General features: G+C 38.7%; 3 protein-coding genes and 1 long non-coding RNA gene across 13 annotated transcripts; 3 read left to right on the top strand and 1 right to left on the bottom strand.

The window, feature by feature from the left end:
- The first annotated feature begins 6 nt into the window (after positions 1-6).
- Positions 7-11628, top strand: LOC111264999 (rab5 GDP/GTP exchange factor). 2 transcript variants are annotated; one of them, XM_022841302.2, is made up of 12 exons: positions 7-148; positions 355-934; positions 6357-6484; positions 6863-7049; positions 7283-7426; positions 7843-8034; positions 8266-8428; positions 8698-8811; positions 9008-9197; positions 9306-9418; positions 9610-9897; positions 10092-11628. In XM_022841302.2, the coding sequence occupies exons 2-12, from the start codon at positions 723-725 to the stop codon at positions 10194-10196; spliced, it is 1836 nt and encodes a 611-aa protein (XP_022697037.1). In that variant the 5' UTR covers positions 7-148; positions 355-722; the 3' UTR covers positions 10197-11628. The 2 variants fall into 2 exon arrangements, with proteins under 2 accessions (XP_022697037.1, XP_022697038.1); XM_022841303.2 differs by lacking the exons at positions 7-148; positions 355-934 and adding an exon at positions 5773-6273.
- Positions 11629-13967: 2339 nt separating this feature from the next.
- Positions 13968-18093, bottom strand: LOC111265002 (uncharacterized). Its single transcript, XR_002683195.2, has 2 exons — positions 18012-18093; positions 13968-14374 (listed from the first exon to the last, which is right to left on the bottom strand). It is a non-coding gene; the product is annotated as an uncharacterized LOC111265002 (long non-coding RNA).
- On the top strand, positions 14201-17567 carry LOC111265000 (lysozyme). 2 transcript variants are annotated; one of them, XM_022841304.2, is made up of 5 exons: positions 14201-14334; positions 15356-15529; positions 16128-16245; positions 16720-16814; positions 17268-17567. In XM_022841304.2, exons 2-5 carry the CDS (start codon positions 15416-15418, stop codon positions 17409-17411), a joined length of 471 nt encoding a protein of 156 aa, XP_022697039.1. In that variant the 5' UTR covers positions 14201-14334; positions 15356-15415; the 3' UTR covers positions 17412-17567. The 2 variants fall into 2 exon arrangements, with proteins under 2 accessions (XP_022697039.1, XP_022697040.1); XM_022841305.2 differs by having other exon boundaries at positions 14242-14334; positions 15390-15529.
- LOC111264992 (UDP-galactose transporter senju) lies at positions 17995-27728 on the top strand. 8 transcript variants are annotated; one of them, XM_086970280.1, is made up of 12 exons: positions 18794-18884; positions 19550-19761; positions 20076-20125; positions 20318-20453; positions 20912-21035; positions 21154-21285; positions 21676-24273; positions 24787-24975; positions 25337-25672; positions 25879-26264; positions 26800-26887; positions 27587-27719. In XM_086970280.1, exons 7-11 carry the CDS (start codon positions 24211-24213, stop codon positions 26861-26863), a joined length of 1038 nt encoding a protein of 345 aa, XP_086826406.1. In that variant the 5' UTR covers positions 18794-18884; positions 19550-19761; positions 20076-20125; positions 20318-20453; positions 20912-21035; positions 21154-21285; positions 21676-24210; the 3' UTR covers positions 26864-26887; positions 27587-27719. The 8 variants fall into 8 exon arrangements, with proteins under 8 accessions (XP_086826409.1, XP_086826408.1, XP_086826407.1 ...); XM_086970283.1 differs by lacking the exons at positions 18794-18884; positions 27587-27719 and adding an exon at positions 17995-18107 and having other exon boundaries at positions 26800-27469; XM_086970282.1 differs by lacking the exons at positions 18794-18884; positions 27587-27719 and adding an exon at positions 18274-18393 and having other exon boundaries at positions 26800-27469.
- Positions 27729-27831: the final 103 nt, after the last annotated feature.

Genomic DNA, 27831 nt, shown 5'->3' with positions numbered 1-27831 from the left:
CGTTCGGGAGTTGCGGCATCAACCATAGTGAAGTTGTCATATTGGCCAGGCAAAACGAATATCTATTATAGGCTCATCGACTCATCCTGTCTACTACAGCAGTTATATTTGCAATTGATCTCAGTGAATTTAATACAAAAATATTCGCGTACGTACAAATCAGTCATCACAAGCGATACTTATATCAAACAAGGCCAAGCAGTTAAGATTGCGTCTCTCTCATTGTCGAGAGTGTGCCAAGCTGCGGAGAGATTCTTAGCCATGAACTTTATTGTTCAGTAGCTGACGCCGGCTACTCTCGTGTTACCTTTTAGGCTCTCAGCTGTGTCTTTACTTGTATTGTATTGTCCACAGGAAATTCGCAAGCGCTGGCCAACAAATCAAGATTGGGCGTGAATGATTTCTGTGCAGTTTCCACCCTGCTTTGCGATATCTTTCGGCAAATAGTGAAATACAATCCCTTTTTTATTCACGATTTCCCACTGTAACAGGGAGACAACTAAGAAGCGATGCGCAACGTCGCCCAGCTGAGAGCAAGATTTTTAGTGCCGGCCTGCATGTATTAAGATTCAACAGGAATAAGTCCTAACGTGGAGAAGTGTTGGGCGTAAGCTTGTCATCCGTACGTATTTGAGAGTCGTAGGAATCTATATGTATTTGAAAGTCGTAAGAATTCCGTAGAATTCAGCTTAAATTCCGGTGGGCAAACCGTATAAACGAAAATGTCTTCTGCCCGACGAGCTACATTACTCCATGTCGAAGACCGCGATGTCTACTGTCGAAACGGATGCCAATTTTACGGAAATCCCGAATGGGAAGGATTTTGTTCCAAGTGTTACAAGCTCATACGTCAGCAACAGCAACAGCAGCTTCAGCAACATACGAAAAATAAGGTCACCAGTGCGAAAATACAACTATCTCGACAGAGTTTAAGGTACGTTTATCGGCTATGAAGCTTGCTTTATATCAAGTAGGAATTCATGTTAAATTATAATTCCGAATAATATTAATATTTAGTGACATATTGGTAGCTCACACGATATGATTTTTCTTCTATGCCGGCAGTTGTGTTATACGAATATCGAGTTGCCGAACTCCTTGCTATTTTTAGCAGACATACGCATGTGCTGGTTGTTTCGCTGGGCATAGATACAATTTGAATATAATGAAAAACAATTATACACTCTATGTATATTGCTGGTTAAAATACGTGTGGATATATATATATGAGAAAACCAGCTGATTAAATTCGATTCAACAAAAAATCTTCACTTTATAAAGACGTTAAGTAAATTTATTGAACGTGTCTGTATTTAAAATGCCGCATCATTTGTGGCTCGCGATGACTCGTAGCGGAGTGAAGACTTACACAAAAGCAAGGTAAAAAATGAATGTGAACAAGGTCATGTGTTATTGTTTATCGTGGATTGTTGTAGAGAAAATATCTGACGACCAAGGTCTTAAATATTCAAAATGACGAGGTCTTACGAGAAGTTTACTAGTCTGGAAAGTATATCGTCGCCGAAAGGATGTCGCCGAACTCTGATAAATATTCGGTAGAATTTTAATGCTAAAGAAACTAGAAAATAAACAGGCATTCGCTTTTCGCTTCATGCAGTTGTATTAACTGCCTATTTTTAATAACCACGTTTTTTTCTACTTGTAGCTGCGCTGCTTGGCAAGTGATAACACGATGTCATTAATTCAGGTAGTAACGCTCTAAGAAAACAGGTTAAAACCGGAATTTCCTAACCCTAATCTCATAACATTAGCTACATTAGTCGTGTTAAAACGAATCGAAAACAGAATTCTTCGCAACACTGCGTAGCAAATTACAGTGCCAGACCTGAAATGGTTGATGCATTATAGTCAAAAACATATATAGTATAGCGGGCTAAAATAAACGTCACATAATTATATGTTATCTAATTGTCTTAATGTGACAGCATTGACAGATCAAATGACCGTAATTACGTTCTGAAATATATGCAGAGTCTTAGCTGTTACGTTCTGTTTTCTAAATTTCGTCTAACATCAAGGATACTACATTTCATTGAGATATACTGAAAATGAGTACAGTTCTTTCCAGTACATGCTCGGTTTAGGCAAGTTTTCCACACGAGCATTGCCTAACTTTTGGAAGTTTTATACGATGCGCATTCACAACATGATGAATGGGGGTTCATGTTGTTGCAGCACAAACATAATTTTTTTTTTCACTATTTGTGCATGTGGCATACTCGAGTAAACAAGCTCAAACAATGCGCGACTTCAAAATTATTTTTTCCGGAAGTGTTATGGTATAAACCGCCGTTGTCTAATGCAAGCTCATGATTCGAACAAATGCCATGCAGTTGTTCATCGGCTAAACAAAGTTATTTCCAGTTGGGGCACTATAATGAATAAATGGCTTAAAAAGCGTATCTACGCGCAGTATATTGTTGCATCGTAGTAAGCCAAAGCTATATGCATATACATCGTGTGACTTATGTATGTGACTCAATGATGTAGTTTTTATATGACGAAGTCTATGATAACTCGCCAGCCTAGCCTTGCGCAACGCGAGTGCGGATGTAGTATTGCGTCGAGCAGTTACGAAGCACAATATCGTTTTGCCTGTCGCGTGTTAGAATAAAGCCCCAAATACATTGTCAACTATCTTCCCACATATTTTCACTCACTTGGCAGATTCGATATATATATATATATCGATGAAATTGAATCTCAATAATTTTGGATGCAAAGGGGAACTAGCTGGAACGTGTTGTTATATATGTTTCGTATTACCGTGGCTGGTTTGAAGTTTGTTAACCCCAGCTTAATCCAGCGGAAATACCAATAGATAACTGTCAATAGTTCATTATGTTGTGCTGTATTCTCTGAAAAGGTCTGGAGGTTACTGGCTGTCCTGGGTTTGTTTTGCGAGACTGCATTATATGCTTTTGTTTCCGTTTTTCACTGCCGTAGTAGCGTACTAAGATAGTCACAATAGTAAAGTCAATTCAAAATGGTAGAATTTATACTACTCGTCAGTTGTTTATTGTTCGAACTGTTTATCGTATTAGCAATAGCGACAGAGTAGCGGGTATCTGAAAACTAACGTCACGTGCTGTAGATATCCCTAAGGACGTAGATTTAATTATGACAGAATATTTCAAAGTTTACTAATAGTGTCGACTAAGAAATTTCAGTGTGTCCTTATCCTCCTGTCGACATATCAATGAGTGGTATAACGTCAACGTTTATGTTCGCTCTCCATTTGTTCTTCTCTGTTCAGATTAACAGTTCTTAGCTGAAATCATTTTGTGCATTATACAGCAATGTATTATATGGCTTTTAGTTGTTCTGCAGACGTAGAGCTTTCATCAACAACGTGCGAACGCATTGAATTAATCGAGACCGATACACGGATGTTATTGACCGATGTGTATCGATATAGCGTTCTGTGTTGGCTTGTAATTTGGTGCTTAGGGCAAAAGCGGACATAATTCAATGAAATAGGACTCAGGCTCAAATGCTATAATGTAAAAACGTGCACAGTCTCGGGCAGTGTGTGCAGTGTCGAAAGAGATGCGTGGATACCTGGCGATATCGCTTGTAAGCTGGTGATTTTTGTGTAACTACTCCGCATGGAAGCCCTTTTTAAAATTCTATTTTTAAACTCTGTACACTCTTATAAGAATTCCTGTGAGCTTCTAATAAAAAAAAAAAAGGGTTCATCCTAAAAGAAGTCTCCATTCGAAGCCCATTTCAGTGTTTTGAATGTGTATCTGTGAGATAAACAGAAAATTAATGAAATAATGATAGAATGAATTAAAGGAAGTTTGCAATTTATTATTGCGCGGAGAGGAGGATGCAAGCAAGATGGGTCTCATATGTGCTCACGTGTTCACAATCAGTCGTATGATATAGAGTATCATCAACAGTATGGATCCTACACAAATAGGTTAGCTACAATTACTATAAATGTCGCACTGTAAATAGTTGAATAGCCGTGTTTATAGAAAACATGATTTAAATATCATTATTTCATCGAATTATTTCGACGACGTTGTTTAGGCGGTGGAACCCTTTGGTATTTAAGGCCGTTGACATTGTACCATGCTTCGCCCCGTGTGTGTATCATTTTTCGTGCAGTCTTCTCTAATGCCGTTTTCATGTACTATGCCTGACCATCATTTGATCCGTTGTCCCATTCATTATATAACATTAGCTACTATTATTCTACCCACTCAGATATCATTACGTCTCTATTGGAACAATTCATTGTGTGAATATTCCATGGCTGTAGCAGATGCCCCCATGTGGCCTGCTTTACTGTTTCTCCGCTACAGCCTTTGTTATAACCTTCACTTAAGTTTCTATTGCTACACATAGACACACATGAATTGTACCCTTCAATCCGTGCTATGACTAATTTTTTAATTGTCCTTGTAAGCCCCAACTCAGCCTCTAAAAAGCGGTTCTCTATCGCATCGGCTTGTACGTTGCATCGCCCTTACTGGTGGACGGGATGTAGGCAAATAAGAGAAAGTGCGCGCGAACGTATTACAAATAATTACTAAACTAGCGATTCGGTTGCTAAGATCGAGAGGGCAATGATGACAACTACGACAGAACAATTTTCCGTCCACCAACGTAAAATCTAATAGATCCTTACAGTAACATTTTTTAGTCTGTGTTTTTTGCTTGTTGTGATATATAATTTGTTAAGCTACCTGTTATCGTTATTTATGTTATTTTTTATTATTTATTTATTTATTTATTTTATTATTATTATTAGTTATTTATGTGAGCGGAGTGACAGTCGTTTGCATCTCATTCGACTATATAGAATATGATAGTTTTTGATAGCGTAGTCTACTTATTGGTCGGTTTTTTGTACGGTCATCTAATTTGCTATTAATGCCATTACTCCGTCGTCTTTGGTAAAAAAAAAACTTACCTTTTTGCTGTTAGATTTTGCTCTATTTGGTGAGATAGAGAACCTCCCGACGCCATCTCAAACTTTTATTAGAAATAAAAGACAAATAACATTAGCAATCAGATCGATGTGTACTTATGATGGTGATGAAATTATTGTCATAGGTACCGTTAATTAAAACCATGTTCAGACTGGCAGGTGGTGTTTATATGTTGTTGATTTTTACCGAAACGCTACGCAGCCATAATGCGTGATACTGTTGGCGGCTGAAACCATTTTAGCCATAGCCGCGCCTGGACGGCAGCAGACCAATATATGCTTAAACGACTGTACAGCAATAAGATGCAATTTAATTAACCGAAGTGTCCGTACCATCATGCCAGCCACTGTTTGGCTTGAGAAGGATTCTTCAGCAGAACGAAAACAGTATTTATCTGATGATTCTATTGACGAAATTTCTAACGGCGTTTCTTACTCGTTGCTTGTTAGAGAATGTAACATGGTTTTTTTTCTTTGAGCTAGAATCTATATGCCATGCAATGTGAGTCCAGATGGACCGAAATACAAATACATTCTTTTCTGCGTGCTTTTTCCTTTTGTTTTTATCAAATGCTAATAGAACTACTAGTGTATGCTATTAGTTTTATTCCATATTGTTGTATGTAGAGATGATCCTTTGTATAATATTTAATTAATAAAAGGCAGTTACGAGGAACACTCTTCACGTACTCTTTCAATAAACCCAACCTTGAATTTCGATAAAGCAACTTCACGGTACGGCGTTCAACAAAAAGGATTCTTTGAGCCTTCGATACAACGTTTTAGTTTTAAATCAATGCTAGTGTACTATAGTATAGCAGTTAATCGCACTCTACTAATTTCTCCCTTTGCGATATCCGCCCATTAAAAGCCGCATCGCTCCGGCGAATCTCTTATTATCTCAATCCAAGCTTTGTTCTATTATCATATCATTTATAAGAATCCAGTCACTGTTTTTTGTGTTATTGTACCGTCCGTATCATTGACATGCCTGTTTCTATGACACGATTCGTGTCGCATGCATCTTCTACCACAAGCTGTACTGGTTTGCCGCCATAACCACTAGAGGGAAATCGTGTTACCGGAGTTTGTCGCTCACGTTAGCGTGCCTGTCATACAGTTGCGATTATGATGTGCTTGTGCCTTATGATTTCAATTGTAGTCACAACTTGTGGCATAATTGTTGGATGTAGCCTGATTCTTACCAACACATTCGACATTACAAGTAGTTGCAACAGCGGATGTGATTGTGATGATGAACCTAGTAGGGACGACCAAAGCTGTGTGCGAGGACGTAGGAAACGAAGAAGGTTAGTTCCAAGTGCCACCATGTGCATAGCGGCTCCGTATGTCAGCTAGCTACATCTCCTACTATAAGTTGCCAACATTTCAGTGATGCGAAGCCTGGCGGCACGGGGGATTTCTTTGGGCGATTTGAGGAGAAAAAGAATCGTCAAAAGGAGCAGCAACGAGGCAGCAAAACCCTTAAAAATTTCATCAAACGTGCCAACACCCTCAAAGGTTAGACACCACAAAAGGCTGATTCTAACAAGACGGCCGTTTTACCAAGCAAATATGACTTTCGGGGTCAATCGACTGAGATTTATTTATTCACTACCAACGATACGCTGCAGCGTGTGTCAGTTTAATTAGGTCACAGGTTTTTTTTTTTATAAGGATAATGTCTTCTAACACGAATCTACGAATATCAGTATTATTAGCATAGTATAAGTCGGTGCTGAAAAGCGTACGTTCATACGTAAAAAGATAATCCTGATCAATATTGATATGGATTGTCTTACAAGCTTAAGGTCGTTGAATCTATAATTTGACGTGTTCGCACAGTAGAAATAACCAAAAAGGTTAAAAAAAAATTTAAAGTTGTGTCCATGGTTCCAGAAAACACAAGTTTTTCATTAGGAAGTTCCTGGAATGGGCCAATTTTGCGTGATAAAAAAGCATCGGACGGCCTGTTGGCTCTACGCGAAGTTCTTCATGGAAGGCTAGCTCTCCGTCAGGAAATATGCGTGGAAATAATTAAATTGCTTAATGGGGCTTTCGAAAGAATGGAGACATTGTTTAAGAAGTAAGCTGAACTGAATTTTTGAGAGTTTTAACTTACATATTTTGTATACGTCGCTTGTGCATGGACAGTGTCTTCTGGGGCATCAAATGCTGCAGACTTTTATCTCTTGGAAATTGCCGTTAAATTTTTAAAGCTTACTATAAAATATGCGATAATGTTTGATGGCTGATGGTATTTAGTCATTTAAAATATGTTGCACTTGCATGTTCGTTGGCGTTAATGCTTACCTCCAGAAATGAGTCAATGTCTACCGTCTCGGATATGATCCAGGATGTCTATCAACTCATTTATGATCGAGCGGCAGAAGAAGTTGAAGCTTCAACCGCTCAGGAAGCGGTCGAACTTTGTGAAGACTTCTTTATCTCCCACACATACGAGTAAGTTTTCGGGAAATGCAATGAGGGAAAATTAGATCAAACTTCAATTGGATTATAAATTAGAGAGAAAAATAGCAACAGCAGAACTAAGCGAAAAAAAAAGAATGCTTTTCTTTTAATTTTAGTAACAACAAATAGTCTAGAAAACGAATGGTGTGCAGGAAGCCTAGCTTAAGAGTACCGCAGCACATGTCTGAGTCGTCTGTTGCTCATCGCACATGTTACTAGGCCTCTAAATAGTATTGAAGATTGACATTGTAATGAGATTAGTGTTGAGCTGTGGAGTGGAGCAGGGAATGTTGTCAGAACATTGTACCAATACTGCCTAGTTTACTAAAGAAAAGTTCCAGCATTAATAAAATTCACTGTCCAGAATTAATGAAACTGATATTTGTTTTTTGGTGCGTATTACTTAGTATTTTATTTAGCGTTTTGTCATCAGAAGAAGAGCGTCGTGATCTCAAGGTCCTTCAACGCATCCGGTCTTTGCATTGGGTACGGGCAAATCATCTAGAACTGGATGTCGACGATATTCATCCCACCGTTAAGGAGTTCATGGACGAAGCCATGAAACAGCTTATATTCATTGATTCGAAGAGGTCTCCTAAGTGCGTGGCAATAAATTTAATTCACCCTTATTTTTGACAGTAAACGTGCATTTCTCTATAAATGTTATAAGAAGAACATGCTCTTCTTATACAGTTATATAGAAACCCTATTTTTGTCAATCTATGCCTTAATTAATAAAAACCAGTTTTTATTAATTATATTGCAGGTCTACTTAATTGTTCACATTAAAAGCTTGGCAATATTAATGTAGATATTTTGTTATATAACAGGGAGAAATTGGCCTGTGTGGTTGATGCAGCAAAGAATATTTTCAAGATGCTTCAAGCCGCTCCAAAAGGTCCAAGCCATGCGGGTGCAGACGATTTTCTTCCAGCGATGATTTACGTGGTTCTGCGGGCAAATCCTCCGAGATTACACACCAATATTAAGCTGGTACGATATCACCCAACACTAAAGGTGACATACGTATCTTAAGCTTTTAGATTCGTTATGGTCCATGCCTATTTTCGAGTGTGAAGTAAACGATGACAAATGTTTTATCTCTGTGGCAGGCGCCAACTGTGAAGACAATCATTTTTAAGGCCAAGATACGTCTATTTTTAATATTAAGCCACCTGTGTTATCTCGTCAGCTAATGGATGGGTGTAATGATAATATTTGAAATATACTATTGACGTAGTACTATTTCTGCTACCTTGCAGGTCACACTATTTAGCGCCCAAAGCCGTCTTCGTAGTGGCGAAAGCGGCTATATGTTCACGAATCTCTGTGGAGCGGTAAATTTCATTGAGACTCTTACAGCCGACAAACTGCAGGTTGGTAAACAGATGATATATAATCTTGCTCCTTTTAATGAGTCCTTTATAGACTAGTGGTTAGTGCGCAATATCGTATATTCCGACCACTGGCAGACAGCATGGCGCTATAACCATTTCACTTCTAAACGAATTAATTTGAAGCGTAGCTTCGAATCGATTTATTTATCGTACGTTTTATCCCTGACAACTGCAGATGCCACAAAAAGAATTCGAAGCCTACATTCAGGGAAAGGCGATGCCAATGGAGGATTCAATGACCGCAGGTGCGCGTTTAATGTATCATAATATGGCCGCGCTCAAGGAGCTACACCTGCGGCAGGATCGGCTAGCAGACGCATCAGAACAGCTCAAGATGACCCTAGATTCACTACAGAAAGATATTGGTTGGTATACAGTATAAATATGTTAGGATTGTAACCATTGTTGGGACTCGATGACATATACCACGTGTCCCCTAAGATATCAGCCTAAACTTTTTGTGATGCACACAGCTGAGCAGGTACAACGCGCTCTTGCTGAATCGGAGGACGCTACGAAACCTCACGAATATCGGGTCTCCAAAAGCATACCAACTCGTTGTTTGCCGACGTTCATGCGTGATAAGGTTTGTTTTTATTTTTGTTAACTTTGCCGAACAACGCGCAGCTGATTACGATACTCCTGAAACAAGTATTCTCAAAACATCCCGAAAAAAGCTATTGAGAAAGACATAGGAGTGTATAGGGTTGTATATAGAAACGATTAATTTCCTGTCATCATTTGTCAGTGATAGAATTATCCTCTTAATTGATTTAGGTGCTGCTCATAGAACCGCCTGCATCGCCACCGCAGCCAGCTGATCTTCCCCCTCCGTTGCAGCCGGAACTTTTACATCAGATCAGTAACGCAGAAGATAATATTATCGATAGTAACGAAAATGACGCCGACAATCATAGCAATGTCGATAATATCAATAACAACAGCCATAGTACTAGTAGCCGTCTAGCGAATACTGCGACGTCGACGAGTACCGATGAAGAGTTGGTTACCGCCGGCGATCAAACAATAGCTGCCACACCGGATTCTGATCTGTCTGCTGATGAGGTTGGTACTCGGAAAAAAGAGCACATTATGCATACGAATCTGTACATCAACAGTAATATTATCGTTATATGAAATGTCTATTTTGTACATATTTGAGCTTCTCGATTCGTTGTGACGGTATAAAAAGATTGAAAAGTTTCACCTGAAATGGGCTAAATGTTTATTACATGCTTCCTGACCACATCTACTCGCAGGTTCTTCAGGTAGAACTAACTTGTAGCAACGGTGAATCTCCTGAGGGGCAAGACGTACCACAAAGGGAAAGCGCTTCTGATCCAGCTGAAAGTGAACCAGCATAATAGGGCACAGGCTTCACATTCTAATAGAAGAGAGATAAGAATAAATACACCACAGCGAACTCTACTCAGGACGAGGGTTCCTTTGGGAAGCACTCCTTGCAAAAGTTTAAATGTTGAACAGACAGTAGTTATGGGATTATTATTTAACCCTGCAATTGACAGTGAGCTTTTGTGCGAATTGTTGCAAAAAAATACTTGCGATTACTTGTAATTAATTCCATTTAGGCTTTACAAAAAACCATGTTTTAACTTGCAAAAATGTGTTCAGTGAAATTGCGGATGTTCGAATGTATGAACATTTTATTTTTGGAGACGTTTTGCGTTTGTCGCTTGGACACATGAAATAGAATAACTTTCAAAGCTTTATCGTTACTAGTGACAGAAAATCTCAGAGAGAGAGAGAGAGAGGGGGGAAGGCAGGGGGAGGGGGGAGGGAAAGAGAGAGAGGAAAGGGACATATGTGAGTAGTGTTAACAAATGGTCTGCTACCGACATCTTTGTAACACTGATACGTAAATGTATAAAGTCAACGAGGCACATTAGATCGTGCGATTTTTAAGTTAACTCATGACGAGATTGATAGTAATAATAACGAACCTAAAATTGACACGGACAGAATGGTATTATGCAAGACAAAAAAAAATGACCCAAAGTAACCGACGCTCGGTGCAATCTGTAGAACAGTCTCGATATGTGGGATGGGATCTGTTAAGTAATGTTATTTTTCAAGCTCTACGAATATGCTACAAAGCGACAATTAGTTTTGTGTTGATTAGAAGTAACAGCTTTACTTATTCACATTGATACTTAGAACTCCGGAGGATCTTCAGTAAGCTTTATTGAAGGTGTCCATCTGAGGCTACTCGATAAATGTTGGTGAGCATTCTACTGTGTAACGTAGATGATAGTCTGTTTTTTTCCGCCGTATTAAACTGCTTGTACAATAATATCGCTTCAAATAGATCGCCTTAGTAGACTTCAATTGGTAGAACTAAATGAATATGGCAATGAATATGGGCGGTGGCAACTTTAGACAACGCTATAGCGTTTACTTCGGCTGAGCGGATTAATGTACAGATGCGTGTGGGATAAGATCGATACAAAATTAGCACCATGTATCGAATATTATGGCAAACGATTTGAGAGACCGATCGGATTACGCTTAGATGTGTTCTGTATCTACGACCATAGATTTTGTAAATATAGTGCTGTTATGACCTGGAATATGCTAGTTTAAATTTTACTATCTATCGGATGCTTTGCTTCATTAAGTTCAGTATTTTTCAACAAGAAATCCAACAAATTGGGTTTTGTCAAGGTGTGCAATCATGTAATCATACGAGACGTGTCGTCGCTTACACAAAACGTTCATTTCTCTACTCACTCGTATGCACGTATAATGTATGAAACAAACCAATAAATGTTAAAATTAGTTGTATGTCTCCTCCCTTTAGTTAGTCCTGTAGTACGTAGGGCAGAGACGTGAGTAGAAATTTGGCAGTATTTGTACTTGTATTGACGCTTACACGCAGTCTCACACTTATGCTCAATTTGATTAGCACAGTATATTTCGGAAATATATTAAAAATATAAAATACCAAATAATTATGATTATAAAAGCACGAATCTTTTAGGGAGTTCCAAATTCAAAAGGTAAATTCGCGGAACGAACAAACAAACATCTGTCTGACCAACTTATACTCCTTTTAGTTTGCAAAATAGTTAAAGTAAACTTTACAACGTTCTACACACTCAAAAATATTTTAGAGATTTTATATAATCGATCTTCGACGTGATATTTTGCCTAGTTTCGGATCGCTCAACGCGCAATCGTACCTTCACCACACCTAGAAAAAAAGTTGTGTCACGAGACTATCATAGAAATGATGAAAGTTTTTGACGATTCTGTTACAGAACATCTAAATATTATGCTTTTGGATACAACAAAAGGATCATCAATGCTGATTACATCTTAGTTATCCAAATCCGTCAATTAATTAATTAGAGATTAATTAGAAGAAAACAGAGGTTTTCTTCTAAAATGAAAGGCGTCATCATAGTTCAATACGGGAGCTATTGTTTATATTGAACCACCATCTTATCGTTAGTAGGACACCGTACAATGGACTGTGAGAGGTGTCGACGAGTCACAGTCCCTGAAGTTCCGTTGAGTCAAAATCATCTACATCTATTTTGATTGACCAACGCTTCAAAGTGGTCGAAAAAAATAGTAGAAAAAGCTTTTCATCACCAGTTCTTGTGTGACTGTCAGCAATGTCGTTCGTATAGAACTCCTTTACCTGGTTAAGTTGTTTCTTATTCGGAGGTCCGCTAGAAGATGAAAACTTAAACAGTTTAAGTAGTTGTAACTTTTTGCTAAAACCGAAGAAGCACTAGAACTGACGTTCGGCTGGACCTTTAGCGTAGCTTTTGGCCCCATGAATATATTGCTAGTTACTCAAAAGTACCGATCTACGGTCGGCTAACACTTAGCTCGCTTTGATATTCTGTGATAGTTCAAGAGAAATGAACAATTCACTTTACAGGTAAATAATGCGTCTATTTTTAGTTTTGTGCTAGACTCGAACGATCCTGATATTCTAATAATACATTAATATAGGCAAAAGACATTGTCGTAAACTAGGGGAATTGTTTATAGCGTTTCATAGGTCTGTGGAGATGTTTAATGATGGAAATGGACGTAAAACCCAGGATGATTTAAGTTCCTGAGATGAAGGAATGAAGAACTTGAAAGATATTTGAACATCAATGCGAAATCGAGTGTGGCTTTTTCTTTTTCGGCGCAATCGATCGATCGATCGATCACCCTAGTGATAAGACATCTTCGAAAAAACAGATAATTATTCTGCCTGTATGCATTTAGTAATGAAGTTCGCTTAATTCAAAGCCGAACAAATCTCATTTTTTTATAAATGCACTTTTCACATGCAGCTTAAAAGCCCCAGTAGACAAAATCAATTCTACATGTAAATTGTATGTCATGTATGAACACTCCGCTATTTCACAAGCTATTTATCGGCCCTTGTGCTTCAAAAACGCGTCTTGTACTTTCAAATGCGGCTGCACTATATGGATAATAAACCAAAAAATATCTCGGTTAAAATTAATGTAGCAATGATTTTTTTAGCTAATCTTTCATCAGTAAACCTATGCGTGTGCAATGAGATTTAGATATGGTTAGCATCTCTCCCTCTATCCAACACTTCGAAAGGATTTAATTAGCCTTCGCGATAACCGAAGCAGAACGAGTAGATCGTACAAATACGTTTGTCGAGCGAGCTAGTGTGCAATTCAATATGTACATCTTTACACCTCCTGATAGACTTCCAAAAAACATTTAGCAATGTGACTAGGAACGGATTATATGATCGTGTACTATATTAAAATTTTTTGACTGCTCCTTCTAATAACAAAGCTCCCGCTAAAGGCTGGTAACGTTGTGCTGTGAACAACAGAATCCGATTGGGTTTATTAGAGAGCTAAAGGAAAATGAGCAAAACACAAAAAGAACAACTTAGCTAGACTTTTAGGCTATAAAAGTATGCCGTATATCAAATGAATTATGGAGATCAGCGAGAAAATGTATATAAGGAAAAAGATAGAGTAATTCAAAAGAGATATATTGAATCAAAGCCAAGTGTAAACATGGCCAGAATGCCCATTTCGAAAACAGACGCTACAAAACAATTGTAGGCCTTCCGTTCATCCATCATCGACCTCTGTGCGATTCTACAGAAAACTAAGTAGGAATACATATGTAGATATATTTGTGCATTCTATTCACATTTATACTGCGCGAGCAATAAGATGACGTTTCGTTGACGATATCATCGAGTCACTACAATTAAATTAAGCGAAATTTAACATCGTTGCCGTTGATGATCTCTCGTTGTCGTTTTTCTTTCGTTGCTAGTTATCGGTTCTTGTCCTTCTCCGTTAAGTAATGCGTTTTTGTTTCCACTTGACCCTCTCCTTACAAGTCTGCTGTGACACCTCAAGGATTTTTGACTCAGTGACGATATCTCATTCTAGACTGTCGTACGGAGCTGGCCTTCTTCTGAGCGAGTGAGTTCATTTCGTCTAAAACAGCTACGCTCGACGAGGCTTGGATTGCAATGTGAGTCTTCCACGAACGCATCTTGTAGTAAGATGCATCCCTGTAAATATGATTTAGCCATTGTAACAGATGACGAATGCATCCGAAAACCGTCCATTTTGAAATCGGCTGATGTTGTAAAATCTGTGTTTCTGTGCTAGTAGTAGATCCACGTTAATTATTGTATATAGGGTAAAATAAGTCCGCTCCAATCTGTACTAGCCATCATCGCCTAATTGTAATTACGCCACAAAGTTCCTACTTAAAGATACCTAGTTCTTACTTGATACTTCATATGAACTGTTTTTTTTTCATTGACATACGCAACAATTCAATCATGTACGGTCTAATCTAAGCCGGTCAATTTAATCATTTGCTTACGCATGACGTACACATATAGGGAATGTATTTTACGAGCGTCTAGGTGAAGAAAATTGCGTTGGTGTGGAGATCTTGCGTCAAATGGGCAACAAATCGCTATTTTCTGTTGTACCACCATCGTAGTACGCGCAAATACTATAGTAATTGAAGACAATTATCTTCCATGCCTCTGCAGTCCGGGACTTAGCGTGGCCACCTTCATTAGAAATAGCATCCCTGTTCATCAACACCCTTACAGCAGAGTATTTTATTTATGGTTATCGTAAAACTTTTTCTGGGGATTACGTTCTAGTCTTTCCTTTATAGCAGATTCCTAAAGCTCTTTCTACAGTACAGATCTAATACCTGCGCTAATTGTATGCACTGTAATTGATGTAATAAGATGACATGGAAAACATTGTCCGAAAAACGCAGGTAATTGGACTAAGCCGCAGAAGCGCGTAACATCTTTTTCCAGGCACATTTACATTAAAAGAAACGTAACAAATCTTTCTTTGTTCGGACAAATCCGCTATAAATCACTATGCAAATCAGATTTCTTTGCTCAGCACAAATCGCAAAGCAAAACATTGAAAAATAACCTCTTGATTATGTTATTAACGGAAAGCATTTCTATAAAAAGGTCACAAATCTTAATTTTAACAAAAGCAGGTGCTTTTAGGGCATTTTCGTTGTGTATGTGCATCTGTCAATAGCGACGTTTCGTTTCCGCGTACGTACGATGAAGGTTGTTCACTGGTCTCAGGTGTTGATTATTTGCGGGTTACTGTTATGTAGCCTGGCGGAAGAGAGCCTTGTGAAAAGGACCCAGAGGTGTCTGCAATGCATTTGTGAGGTATGTGATTGTTAGGTAGAACGTGATGTCTATAGTTTATAGAGCGATTGTATCATACGGACCCAACTGCCAAGGTATTCATCATTCGATACGGTGGGACATTTGTTCACCAACCTCGTGCCGTTTGATATCAAGTATTACCTTAAATGCAATATTGCTTTATATTTCCGTTCGCATCCTTTGGCCCAAAACAATATCAGAATCAATTGACGAACTAAAAAAAGATGTGATTAAATTGTTCTAAATAGAGTCGAACTAGCAAAGCTATATTCTGGATCAACAGGCGAGATTCACATATTGTTCGAAAAATCAGTAGTATCGATGATTCGCTATAAGCTATTTTAGGGATGGTTCAAGTGAAATTCTCGTCGCACGGTAGAGCTCTATTTTAGTTTACTGTTAAGATCAATATAATAACGCATCCGTTCACAGTAAGACGCTACTTGTACGTCTAGAAATTTATTAATATTTCGGTTGCAAATTTTAGAATATTTTACTTAGCCTTTACAATGCAATGGATTCGGCCCTGACATCTAGTCACAGCCGTAAGGTTCATAGTTGATATGCGATTTATATATTACCCAACCTTTGATTTTAGGGAGCCTCAAGGTGCAACGAAACCTCGTTATGCACAGACTATGGAGGCACAGGGCAAGTGTGCGGTCCTTTCCAGATAACTATCGAGTACTGGGAGGACGCGGGAATGCCTGGCAAAGGTATACCGATTTTTTATTGATACGCTTGAAAAAAAACACGTACACGCGTCTTATATCCCATTTGATAGTATGCGTTTCTTTATTTTGAGATGAACAATAATGTTTCAACCTCCTTGAGTAAACTCGCTTCTGTTTTCGTTCAGACTCTAGTAAGCTAATGATGAAGAATTTCCCGCGTCTTACTTGGGGACGGGAGGGGGGGGTAGGTCGAGCTATTAAATGGGGGGGGGGGTAGGTCGAGCTATTAAATATGTTTTAGCTTTAATAGGCGTTGCTAGCCTGGTACGCTTTGACCAGTCGCCCTTGGTCGTTTCACTATCTTTCCTATTTTCCTTTTACGGCGAATTTTTCTTGGGTAGCACCTTACAGTTCTAACCTTATGACACCTTTTTTTTCCTAAAAAGGAAGGATCCTTTTTATAAACAAAGTACGCTTTAACCAAAGCGAGTCTCCTTACATTTTTGAATGTTACAGATTTTGTGACGTGTGTGAACTCTCGAACTTGTTCAGAAGCAGCGGTTATCAACTACATGGAAAGATATGGAAGGGACTGCGATGGCGATGGCAAGGTAGGATTATATAAGGCAGATATAAGAACGCGAGATGCCTAAAGCAAGACGTATATTTGAGGCAACTAACCTTGTGTTTTTTACGTCTGGGTTTGCGCCCTCAGCTGCTTAAAACATTGCTAATTAAGTATAATAATAATAATAAAGAGATTTAAGTCATCCGAGTCAGTTATCGTACAGCAAATCTTTGCGGTACATAGTTCAGTATTAATACTGTACTGCATTGAAAATTCCTTTCGGTAAATACTGGCAGACAGCTGATAACAGAACGACGAGCTCGTTCACATACGATCGTTTAGTCATAAATGAAAATTTCTAATTCTGTAAAGGGGCGATTTCTAGAGGGTGCAAAAAATGATGCAGTGCTGAGTCATGTAGAATACTAACTATCTGCTTATAGCGAATCTAAATATACTGTTACGGTTTCGTTTCTGATCTGGATGTATTATCTAGGTGACGTGTGGCGACTATGCACGCATTCACACCGCAGGAGTTAGCGGCTGTGATAAGCCATGGATTGAGCTTACTCCTTTTTGGATTGCTTTCCAGGACTGCGATAAGGAACTGGAAACTAGAGCAATGCTCCGTAGCCCATGACCTACCCTCAATGCACAGTATTCCTAGAAATTTCATTTTTACAGCATAGAAACCCAGCTTCGAGGCTCTGCCAGCGCTCTCTTTAATCACTAATAATTACTATAACAATAAAAGCCGTTTATTGCGATATTGTTCAATAGTCATTGCAACTCTAAAGCATTGAGGCGAATTTCTTTATTAGTAAACGTAAGCGATGCTGGTAAGGGCCACTTTCTGGTTCGGAATGAGTAACAAAGTTAATACAGGGCAAACGTTTCAGACATGTTACACGTACTGATTACATTTTCACTGACAACGTAAACAATTTTCCTGTGTCATTTAGGTCAAACGTTTTTTCACTCTAACATGTTACATGCACATTTCTACTCAGATATATATCGGTGGTATTGTTGCCGGTGGCTTTCATTTCCTCAGCATAGTGTATATTCTATACTGGTAGGCGTTCGATAGCGCTATAATGAAAGCGTTCGATTTTGTCGCGTTTAAATCACAGCTGAGATGCGATGTTTGTGGTCGCCCGAGTGTCGTTCGGAGTGAACGACGCTGACAAGAAAGAAGTCAACGAGTTAGCGATTTCTTATTCAGCGGAATTGTACTCACTTGACATACGGCTGCTTCGCCTTTCGTGGGAGTGACAAGTACCCGTGAGTCACCATCGGTGTCGTGACCTGAAGAGTGTCGGCAGTTTTTCAAAAAGTGTGTGAAGGAACAACTTAACGTCCGATTAAATAATTTCAACTGAAACTTGTCCAAAAATAGAATTGGTGTGAGATCGCAAGCTTAATTCGCTTTTTCGGCGAACGGCGAAGCCCCGAAGAAGTGCATAATCTACAGATTAGATTTTTCCAATTAAAATAACTCGAGTATATTGTTTGAACTAAAGAAAATATACTTGAATCAATCAACAAGCTCTTACAAAAAAGTGTCCCATGAAACTCTGGTGACAATCAGGCCTACATTGCTAAATTCAAGTACATCTCAAGTAAGCTTACGCAACTGGGTATTAAGCCAGATATAAACGTTGTACGCAGCTCTGGTTGGGAAGTAAACAAAATATGTATTTGATCCTGATTCGTTTTCCACATCCCATATCCCACGTGTATCTTCAATGATGTGGCCGCTATGCAATCCAAAAGCTCTTCGTTCTTTACCCTTATTTTCGCTCAACACAAATGAACGTCGTGGAATTTCCATTCCGCCCTTGTTTTACGAAAAAAACATGGGGTTCCTTGATCTAGTCTACCGATTGTAATCTCCTATGATTGACACTTGAAGTTTCGCTGGTTGGAGATCACCGAGTACGCTCTACTGCGATGATATTTACCGAGGAAGCATCTAAATTCGGCGGTAAAATGAAATTTTGCTCAGCAAGGGTCTTATTGGATTCGTGAGCATAGATCTGGCAAGAGATCAGCTGTTTTGATTATATTTGTTCATAATAGATGTTGACGAAACTGTTGTGGCACTTCTCAGGTCTGTGTATTTTATTTCCTAAAAACCCTTTTCAGTATTCTAACATCTTTTATGGAAGAATCTGTTATAATCAGTAGTTTCGGACTTAGGTAGAGATGAAATACTCCCAATGAGTTCAACATAACTAGTGTTTAAAATGTATTATTAGCCAAAATACCGCCAGACCGAATTTTAGAGTCAGAACAAAACGTAATTCAAGCGGATACTTGATAAAATGCGCATCAGATACAGGTAATTGGGTGAAGAAATTAGTTCGAAGGTGTTCTGTGTCACGTATCACACATTATATGGCTGTGGCGGGAGCGTAGGAAGCTTTGCTACAATCCCCGAGCTATTACACGTTGCAAACCGGAGAGATATTTCCTATTTTTGTGTCCCTCAAAGTATTTTTTTAATTCACACGGCATGAGTACTGTTAAAAAACCTAATTATTGTATTTAATATCGATTTTCCTTTATGCCACAAACAATAACTCAAAACAAATTGAACGTTTGTGAGCAAGTTAAAAGGCTTTACGTCCGATGTGGTAGCTACCAAATCTGCACACCGCTTAGACGTTATCATTAAATTTGGTGATAATTGTCAATAAGATGCGACAAATACGTAGGTAATTGTCACATTGGCTCATTTTAATGTAAATCTTACGCATATTGTGGCAATTTTAGGTACTACCGCACCGGACATTGTCCTCATGGTAGTTGTTGTCAGTTTCTCCATGACAGGACCTCGAAAGCGAAACAGGAGGACTGTAGCAAGGCCGTACAGGATCCGCGGATTTTCAGTCGTGATCAGGCACTCGACATGCTCCCACAGAAACCCAGTATACGTTTATTCTCCGCGAACTCACCAAAGTCGAACTCGTCGAACCTAAGACAATGTAAGCATCGTGATGAGTTGCGCTTGTCACGCCGGAAATGCTATTGCTATAATCGATAAGTCGTTAAACCGTGTACTGGTTTTCGCTTCAAAATTGAGAATTTTGAGTTATAATTACGTTAAAGGCTAAAATGTACGAATGGAGGTAATTGTTCTCCGCCGCAAAGTAAAAGACAGAGTTTTGGACCTTAGTAATTAAGCAGATTTGTTTTACACTGACCTGAACATAACATTAAACGCGTACAATTTAACAAAGACAGTTGATCTCGGTAATGTTTCGGTGCCTACTTTATCTCTGTGATACTTATGTTCCAGTAAAGCCTTTGACGGACGAACACTTCGTAGGGTTTTGTACGTGGCTCATGGTGAGTCTCAGTTACGATCTTATTCGACTCATTATGATTTGCAGATAACCCCGTAAAACGTTTTAGTGCACATGCACTATAGAAAGGAAAAAAGTGTTGCAAGATATTTAAAATGATGGGCCTTCTCAGAGAGTACATCCTAGCTAAATATAAATCAATGACCTTTAGTACAAAAGTGTAGAGCTTTTCCAGATTCGCCATGGTGACACATTTGGCTTCTATGTGGTGTTGCCATATGGTCATAAAAACATATGGGATGTCCTGGAAGTCCAGAAGAACTGTGAATGAGATACAGGAGGAACTTAACCACAAATAGGACCGTGTCCGGGTGAGCATGTAACATTAGTAATTTAATTAGAGCTATTGACATAAAAAGCGCATTTTAGCTTTCTAAGTTACGTAAAAACGATATCATATATTACATTAATCGGGTCGTTAATAAAGTAATTTCAAAAGTTCAGCTTTTTTGGAAACCATTCAACGAACTTTATTTACTGACCTACATCATGTATTTGTGCGTTGGAAACTCTAACACGTAACGTGTGACGTAATCGCTCAGTTTACATTTATCTGCTCCAAAATCAATAATCAAATGTTTTGAAAGAATGCTCTCCTGGGTTTAATACCTCTTGACAAAATATTTTCTACGAGAAAATCTGTTATGTTCAAATCAGGCCGCAGCTATGCCGATAAAAATCCCGCTTGGTTACATATGGTTGTATAATACATTTTATGCACGCATCAAGTGGGCAAATTGATCGTTAAAAAGACGTTTGTGTGTTGCAGGACAAACCTGCTAGGTCACAGTGGTATTCTCGTGCGAAATTTGGTTCGCCGGTTGTGATGACTACCTCTCTGGGTGGCATCGTGGGAAGTGGATGGCAGGCCATCGAGACCCAGACGGTGCTAAGTAAGAGCGCTCTTCATTATTAGACACGAAGCGATTTTGTTAGCATGGCTAAGCACAGTCTGTTATCGAACAACTTTATTGTGAATTCATTTACAAACAAAATTATCATCGTTTACAGGAAGCAAATGGCTGAAATTTTCTTAGCTGATCACGGCAAGACGGTGCAGGTGCCATTCGCAAACGTTTACAAAACGGATAGAGACTCTTGGAATTATCCTTGCCAGGCTATCTATCAACCGTAATTTCGCCGGTGGGTTTTCGTTTGTTTCTGTTCGAATGTATGCTGTATGCGTATTGCTTTAAAACGAACTCGAGCCGAGCAGATCCTCCTAGACATCTCTATCTTTTACGTCTTTTACACGCATATTGCAATGTACTCAACGAACTTTTTTTTCGTTTCTATTTTTTGATATTTATGAGATCTACAGTAGAACTATGTTTAAAAAAATAATGCAATTTTTTTAGAAGTGTCGTTATTTTTTGTGAAATTCAGCACGGCTAGTTCGGCAGTTTGCTAGGGTGGCTCACAGAATCAAAGTCAAGGAATGAACCGTTTTCAATCGATGCGGAACGTTTAGTACTTTAACAATCATTTTTTAACTTTAATTTTTATTTCACCTTGCTTGTTACCTTCTCGTAGTGTCTAATAAGCGAAGTGGCGAGTTTCGTCGGTATGAAGAATGGCGTTTGTGCAACAGTCCTTGGTGGTTCGTGTGGAGTTGGTTGATGCGTGTTAGCTTCTACTTTCGACATTTTTGTTTTGTTGTGGGTTAACTTTCAGATACACAGCCAACAGCTAGCACTACACCCGAGACCATTTTAGCTCGGCTTGGAGGGCAACTCATGGTCCTGCAGGTGCGCAGTGCGACGACATCAGAAGATACAAAAGAAGAACTATTTATTGGGCGCCTGTACCAGCCGGCTCAGGAGTTTCATGTTAACAAACAACTTTTAAGATGTAATAACGAAAGACCCACCAATCAGTACTAATATTATTTCCAACAACATAAACATTTATTTTTGTATATGGCAGAGAGGAATTGGAATGAATCCTGTTAGAACACGTATCTGTTGCGTCTACTCTTTACAGGCTAGTTATACGGGTAGAAAAATTACTACTAGTAGCCTTCCATCTACCACAGGCAATTTTAGACTACGTAACAGCCAGCCGATCCCATCGTCTTACTTGGCTTTAATACTTTTAGCATTTATATTATTTTTCGTTTAATCAATTAGTTAACGAATGGCACAATACTGTAATAATCATAAGGTTACTCAAAGGATTGCTGATTGCGCCTGTCGACCGCCTAACCAGCGTGTAAAACTAGGATAATTACGTGAAAGTAAAGAGCGTCAAGCGCCGTTGTCGAGCTGAACTAACTTACTTTTGTAAAATTGTTCTAATTAGGGACGCTATGTTTATATAAATGCTCAAATGTTTTATTTATACATGCATTATTCTATATATACTTGCGGTAATTTTTAACAGATATTTTAGGTTCTTGCAAGCCTCTTCCTGTACGTTGACAGCAAGATATCAGTTTTTATGAAATAACGAACTCAACAGGGTTCCCTGCTTGTTACCATTTATCCTGGTAGATCACATACGCGACCGGTCTTCCTACGATCCGAGCTCGATCGAGATATCGGCTTGTCTTAACACGAATTTCGATGTGCCTATAATTTCCTACTGCTGCCAGGTGTAGATGATTTACTGATCGATCTGTTGTAGTTTCTTAAAAATAACAAAGGGATTAGATCCAGATCAAGAGACGCCCAGGTTGTGCCCTGACACTTTACAAATGAGGACTTTGGGTGAGTGTTCTCCTATGAGTGCAAAGGTTTCGTATCTATACCGGGATATTACCTACAGATCCCTTTGGGATCCAAAAACATCTACGTACAATTCCCGCTAAAAGCGATTGACATTTCTACCCAGACTCTCGTTTCGAATTGAGTCAAATATATCTGATCTATAAACTTTATCGAGTGATCAATAATTGTTTTATAAAGGAATTATTTCATTGATAACTGAGATCCTACTGTAGTTCTTCTCGCGAGCACGTTTGAACAAAAACAGGACAGGCATTATTTCGATTACAGTATAGATGCCCACAAGTACTGCCGCCATATTTCTTATGATAAAAATGAAAGCGCCGCTGTTGTTCGAAGTGCTCTATATACAGTGTTTTTAACCTGTTCTGTAAAAGCTGAAAGGCTGAGACACTTTTGGCCGCCAGTGGATGGAAAATTTTGCAGTTACAGTAGTGCGTGAAAGAGTGCGCGCTTCTACTATATAGCATTGAACTATTAATGTTCGTGACTAGCCAAACTAGAAAGTCTCAATATACTTTATTGTAGTAATATATACATAGTGTATATTCTATATATAAAATTAGAACCTTGCCAGCAGTGGTCGTTTCTAGCAGAATGGGGCTAGATACAGAACACCCACTACACTCTGTTCCGGTGACCTGATTTAGTGGCGTATCAATAAAATTCAATGTACTTCATATGTGGTGTTGTTGCACCTATCATATATAGACTTGAAGGTGACTCTATAGAAATGCGTCTGAGAAATGAATTATTTTAGCTGACATAGGGAAGCTTTTAAAAAATGCTACCTCATCTATAAAGCTTCGCTTCCTCTTAAGCAGCTTCCTATATTGATATAGCTAAAATAAAAGAAGCATGTTTTATTTTATTAGATATTGTCTATTCTTCTAGTATTATATATAAAAATCTGTCCCGCGCAATTGCCACGCGCTTCTCAATGTAGAAAGAGGTACATCGCTCGGGCTATCGCGCTATACGCTAATCAAGATCTTGGTTATTTATGTATGAAAATTAGTAAGCGAGGAATACGTATTTATCGCGCAAAAGCTAGTTCGTCCTTTGTCTTTCGGTTAGATGACCGGTTGTTTAACAGATTCTTTATGTTCGTACATCAATCGCAATACGGGATGCATTCGTGGTCGGAGGTGTCAATCGAATATGCGATGCCCAAAATGGAAAATTTTTGGTCTGGGCCACGAAGTTCAGGAAGCTGATTGCGGTGCTGCAAAAGTCGCGAGTTCCGACCTTAGTCCTGGTGGCCTACGTGGCTCTATTTGCTGTACAATATGTGCTGGTTCGTGGTTCACAAACGAAGTCAGGAAGCTATTTATACAACGTTATGATCGTTGTTGGATACACCGAGACGGTGAAACTGGCTATAGCGTGCGCTTTTCTTTTTAAGGTTTGCTATTCGAGTGTTTAGAACCTAGTTCAATTCGAGATCGTTGGGATATGAGTAACTATATGCCACAACATGTTGGTTTAGCCATAGTGCAGTTGACAGTGGAAACTTATACAGGAAATGTTGGCTTAAGGAATCTGTGGCGTATAGGTACTCAAGCTAATTGCGAATTTTCACAGAATTATCATGTTTTCTTGTTTTTTTTTTAACTATTAAGCTAAAATTTAATAAATACAAGTAAAAAAAAACTTTAAAAACTTTTAAAAAAAAGTAAAAATTCAACTGAAAGCGATTGTACCAGCAGCGAGCTGTTTTGAATCTAACAGTTGGCAGGGTAATCAGCAGCTTATTCCCTAGTGAAGTTTTTCATATAAAAAAAAATGTCCGACACCTCCGAAAAGAAGGCGTTCGGAAATGATTACCATACGTTTTGAGAAAGGTTTAACCTTCTCAACCGTAGTACGAAACAGTGAACGAGGAGGTCTCGAGTAAGCTCAAAATTCACTATTACAGGAGTACCATTTACGGGAGCTATGTGTTCTCTCTCGAAAATACTGGTTCGTACCTTTACTTTACGTCCTTCCATCAGGTCTGTACTGCATCAGCAATAATTTGGTTTTCTATAACCTGCAAGCGTTCGACCCAACAACGTATAATACCCTACTTCAGTTTCGCATTGTTCTCACGGGTATAGTATTTCAAGTAAGTAAAACTAATTATAGCTTATTATAGCAAGTGGAACCTAACCTAACCGTTAATGCTCAACGGCAAAATACATGGCATCATCGTATCTATTTTCCAAAGCGTCCTCAATTTTTTTTTCCTTTTTGAGCCTTTTGAAAAAAGGTACTCCCTTTAGACATTGCTTCAGACTCTTAGGTAATCCTATGGCATTGCTTAGATTGGGAACGACTACAAATTCAACGCAGGTAGTAACCCTACGTAGTAAACATCTGGTACGATATCTCAACTAATCTTTTAAACGTTTTCGTTCACGATAGAGATAGAGGACGTTGACTTCGTGAAATTTTAAGCTGTGTCTTTGCATCTATACTCGTTGCAGCTAATCTTCAAACGGGTTTTATCCCCCATTCAGTGGTTTTCGCTTCTGTTACTCACAGTTGGGTGCCTCGTTAAACAGCTGGGAACTGCGGGACCTCAACAAAGCGTTATCAGCAGTTTATTGCAACTTATAAGTTGGGACGGCGTTTTGTTGTTGGGTCAAATTCTATGTTCTTGTCTCGCAAGCGTCCTAAATGAGCTATTTTTAAAGGGCGATACGGGACCATTTATGCTGAACAATTTTTGCATGTATTTCACATCTGTCATCGCCAACGCCGTCGCAATCATTGGTCGGAGTCTACTGTACGGTAACGTCGACAAAACGCAATTTACAGAGGTACTTTGTTTTCATTCATCCAGTGGCATAGTTACCAGGCTAACTGATATGACGATTACTTAGCGTGCTATTATGGATATAGTATGGTGCCTTTGCTTTAAGATCGCCAGAAATTCGTGCCTGCCTGTAGCTCTGTGTGCAGTACCCGAAAAAAGTAAACAAGTTATGTTTTTCGTCTTTTGAATCAATTAAATTTTTATTTTCAGATTCTCTCCGAGCCTCTTGTGTTGGCTATTATTATAAACGGCGCTGCTAGTGGAATGATGATCCCTTTATTTTTGCGCTACTTCAATTCGATCACCCGAGTATTTACGGTTTCGATTGAGCTAACATTGATGGCTTTTAGTTGCTGGGCCGTCTTCGGAACGCCGCTCAACCTTGAGACAGTGGCTACCATCATAATTGTGTTGATCGCTACGTACTTATATGTCAAAAACCCTGTAAGAGATAAAACTCATAATGATACCAGTAAAAACAAAGGCGACGAAGTAACTGATAAAAAGACTAGTTGCAATCCTTCAGGAATAACAATTCCCACCATACATTTGGGCCAGAAGTGCGACGACAAACCACAAATTATTGTCACGAAAATGTAAGTTTCGAAAAGCCATTTTCCAGCATTAAGGGAGGCCATTTTGTTTTATACTATTGAACTAGGTTTAAAATACTTAGCTAGCTTAGTTGATTTTCCTTTATTTTTTTTTTTTTAATATTTTTTAATAGGGCAGTTGCACAATTTTTAGCCAGTTACCGAATGTTTGGCTTCAATATTGCCGCGATTTTCGATTAATTCAATGGGATAGCTCGCAAATGTCTATACGGAGCCAATGAATTCCCGATCACGGCAAGCAAGGGCCGATCACTTTAAAGTAGGAGGAGTGACCAGTGTTACATCGTTTTATGCAACAGAATTAAGCTAAAAGTACTGCTCATACAAGGGCATACCTTTCTGGGGCTATATGCTTTCTATTTTTAGTGATACGACATTATACGCGTGAATTATGTCTTCACACTATAATATAATGGTGCATGCCTTTACGATCATTTCTGTTGTTAGAAAGGAGTCTTTAGCAATCGATTGTACGATCTCGGCCTATCATTATGTTTCTATTATTTTTTTTTTGTAGTTCTCTCATATTCAGGTGTTATGTACCATTGGATGAATTTTTTCTCGTTTTTGTCGGATCATAAAATTGCTTCGGACTCTTAAGGCGGGTATGTAGGGTATCAACGAGATAGTATTCCTAACGTTTTCTTTCGTCTTTAGCCGAGTTGAAACAAATCAGTAGAAGTAAAACGTGTGCGGGGAGGACTCTACTCTCTGAAAGTGGCTCGAGTCCGACGGAAATCATACTCTTAAAGGAAGATAATCGTTAAACAAGCTTTCAGCTATAGAGTCCTCGGCGTACGCAGGACAAACTAATTTTTGCAGCGGAACTCAAAGTGAGGTTTAGTTATCCAAACAAATGATGATGATAATAAATTTGTAGCACAAAAAAATTGTTTCGAATATTTCTTTAAGGATTTTTTTCACATTGGTCTTATTGAAAAACCATGTTAATGTGAGACAGCTTTCTCTGTTACCAAAAGAGAGCAGGTAATTGGAAAGTGGCCTAGATCAAAATATTTGCTCAGAATGAATAACTGAGGAATAATAAGTAGGCTCACCAACTTGTGAGATATTAATAATTTTGCTCCAAACAAACAAACAAAAAACAAGCCCTTAGAACAAAACGCTTAGATTGCGTATAATGCAAAGATTGGTAAAAATCCTTCTGATTTTGCCAGTTGACATTATTCGTTCACCTGAAAGGTGGATTCTGTTAGCGACGTTCTGTTAATAGTTATTTAGTCGAAAGAAACATAATATAATATAATGTTAAAAAAATAATAATTCATAAAGTTTCTCTTCAGACACACACACGTCACCCGTATCTAAGCCGATGGCGGTTGTTTGTTCGTCGCTGGAGCACTAAATGGTGAGGATCGAAGCGGTCTGTAGACGACAACGCTTGCGCTCAGACACGAGAGTAAAATTGCAATCCCCGTTATTGTGACGACAAAACCATCTGCTATTATGTGAAATATCATATTTTTGATATACGACTCAGTGACGTAAAGTTGATCTACTGAGTCGTCGAGGCAAGTTGTAGCGCATC

The sequence above is a fragment of the Varroa jacobsoni genome, unplaced genomic scaffold, assembly GCF_002532875.2.
Source record: "Varroa jacobsoni isolate VJ856 unplaced genomic scaffold, vjacob_1.0 scaffold_922, whole genome shotgun sequence".
Taxonomy (NCBI): Eukaryota; Metazoa; Arthropoda; class Arachnida; order Mesostigmata; family Varroidae; genus Varroa; species Varroa jacobsoni.
The sequence above is the reverse complement of the archived record's forward strand: the minus strand, read 5'-3'. Positions and strand labels throughout refer to the sequence as shown.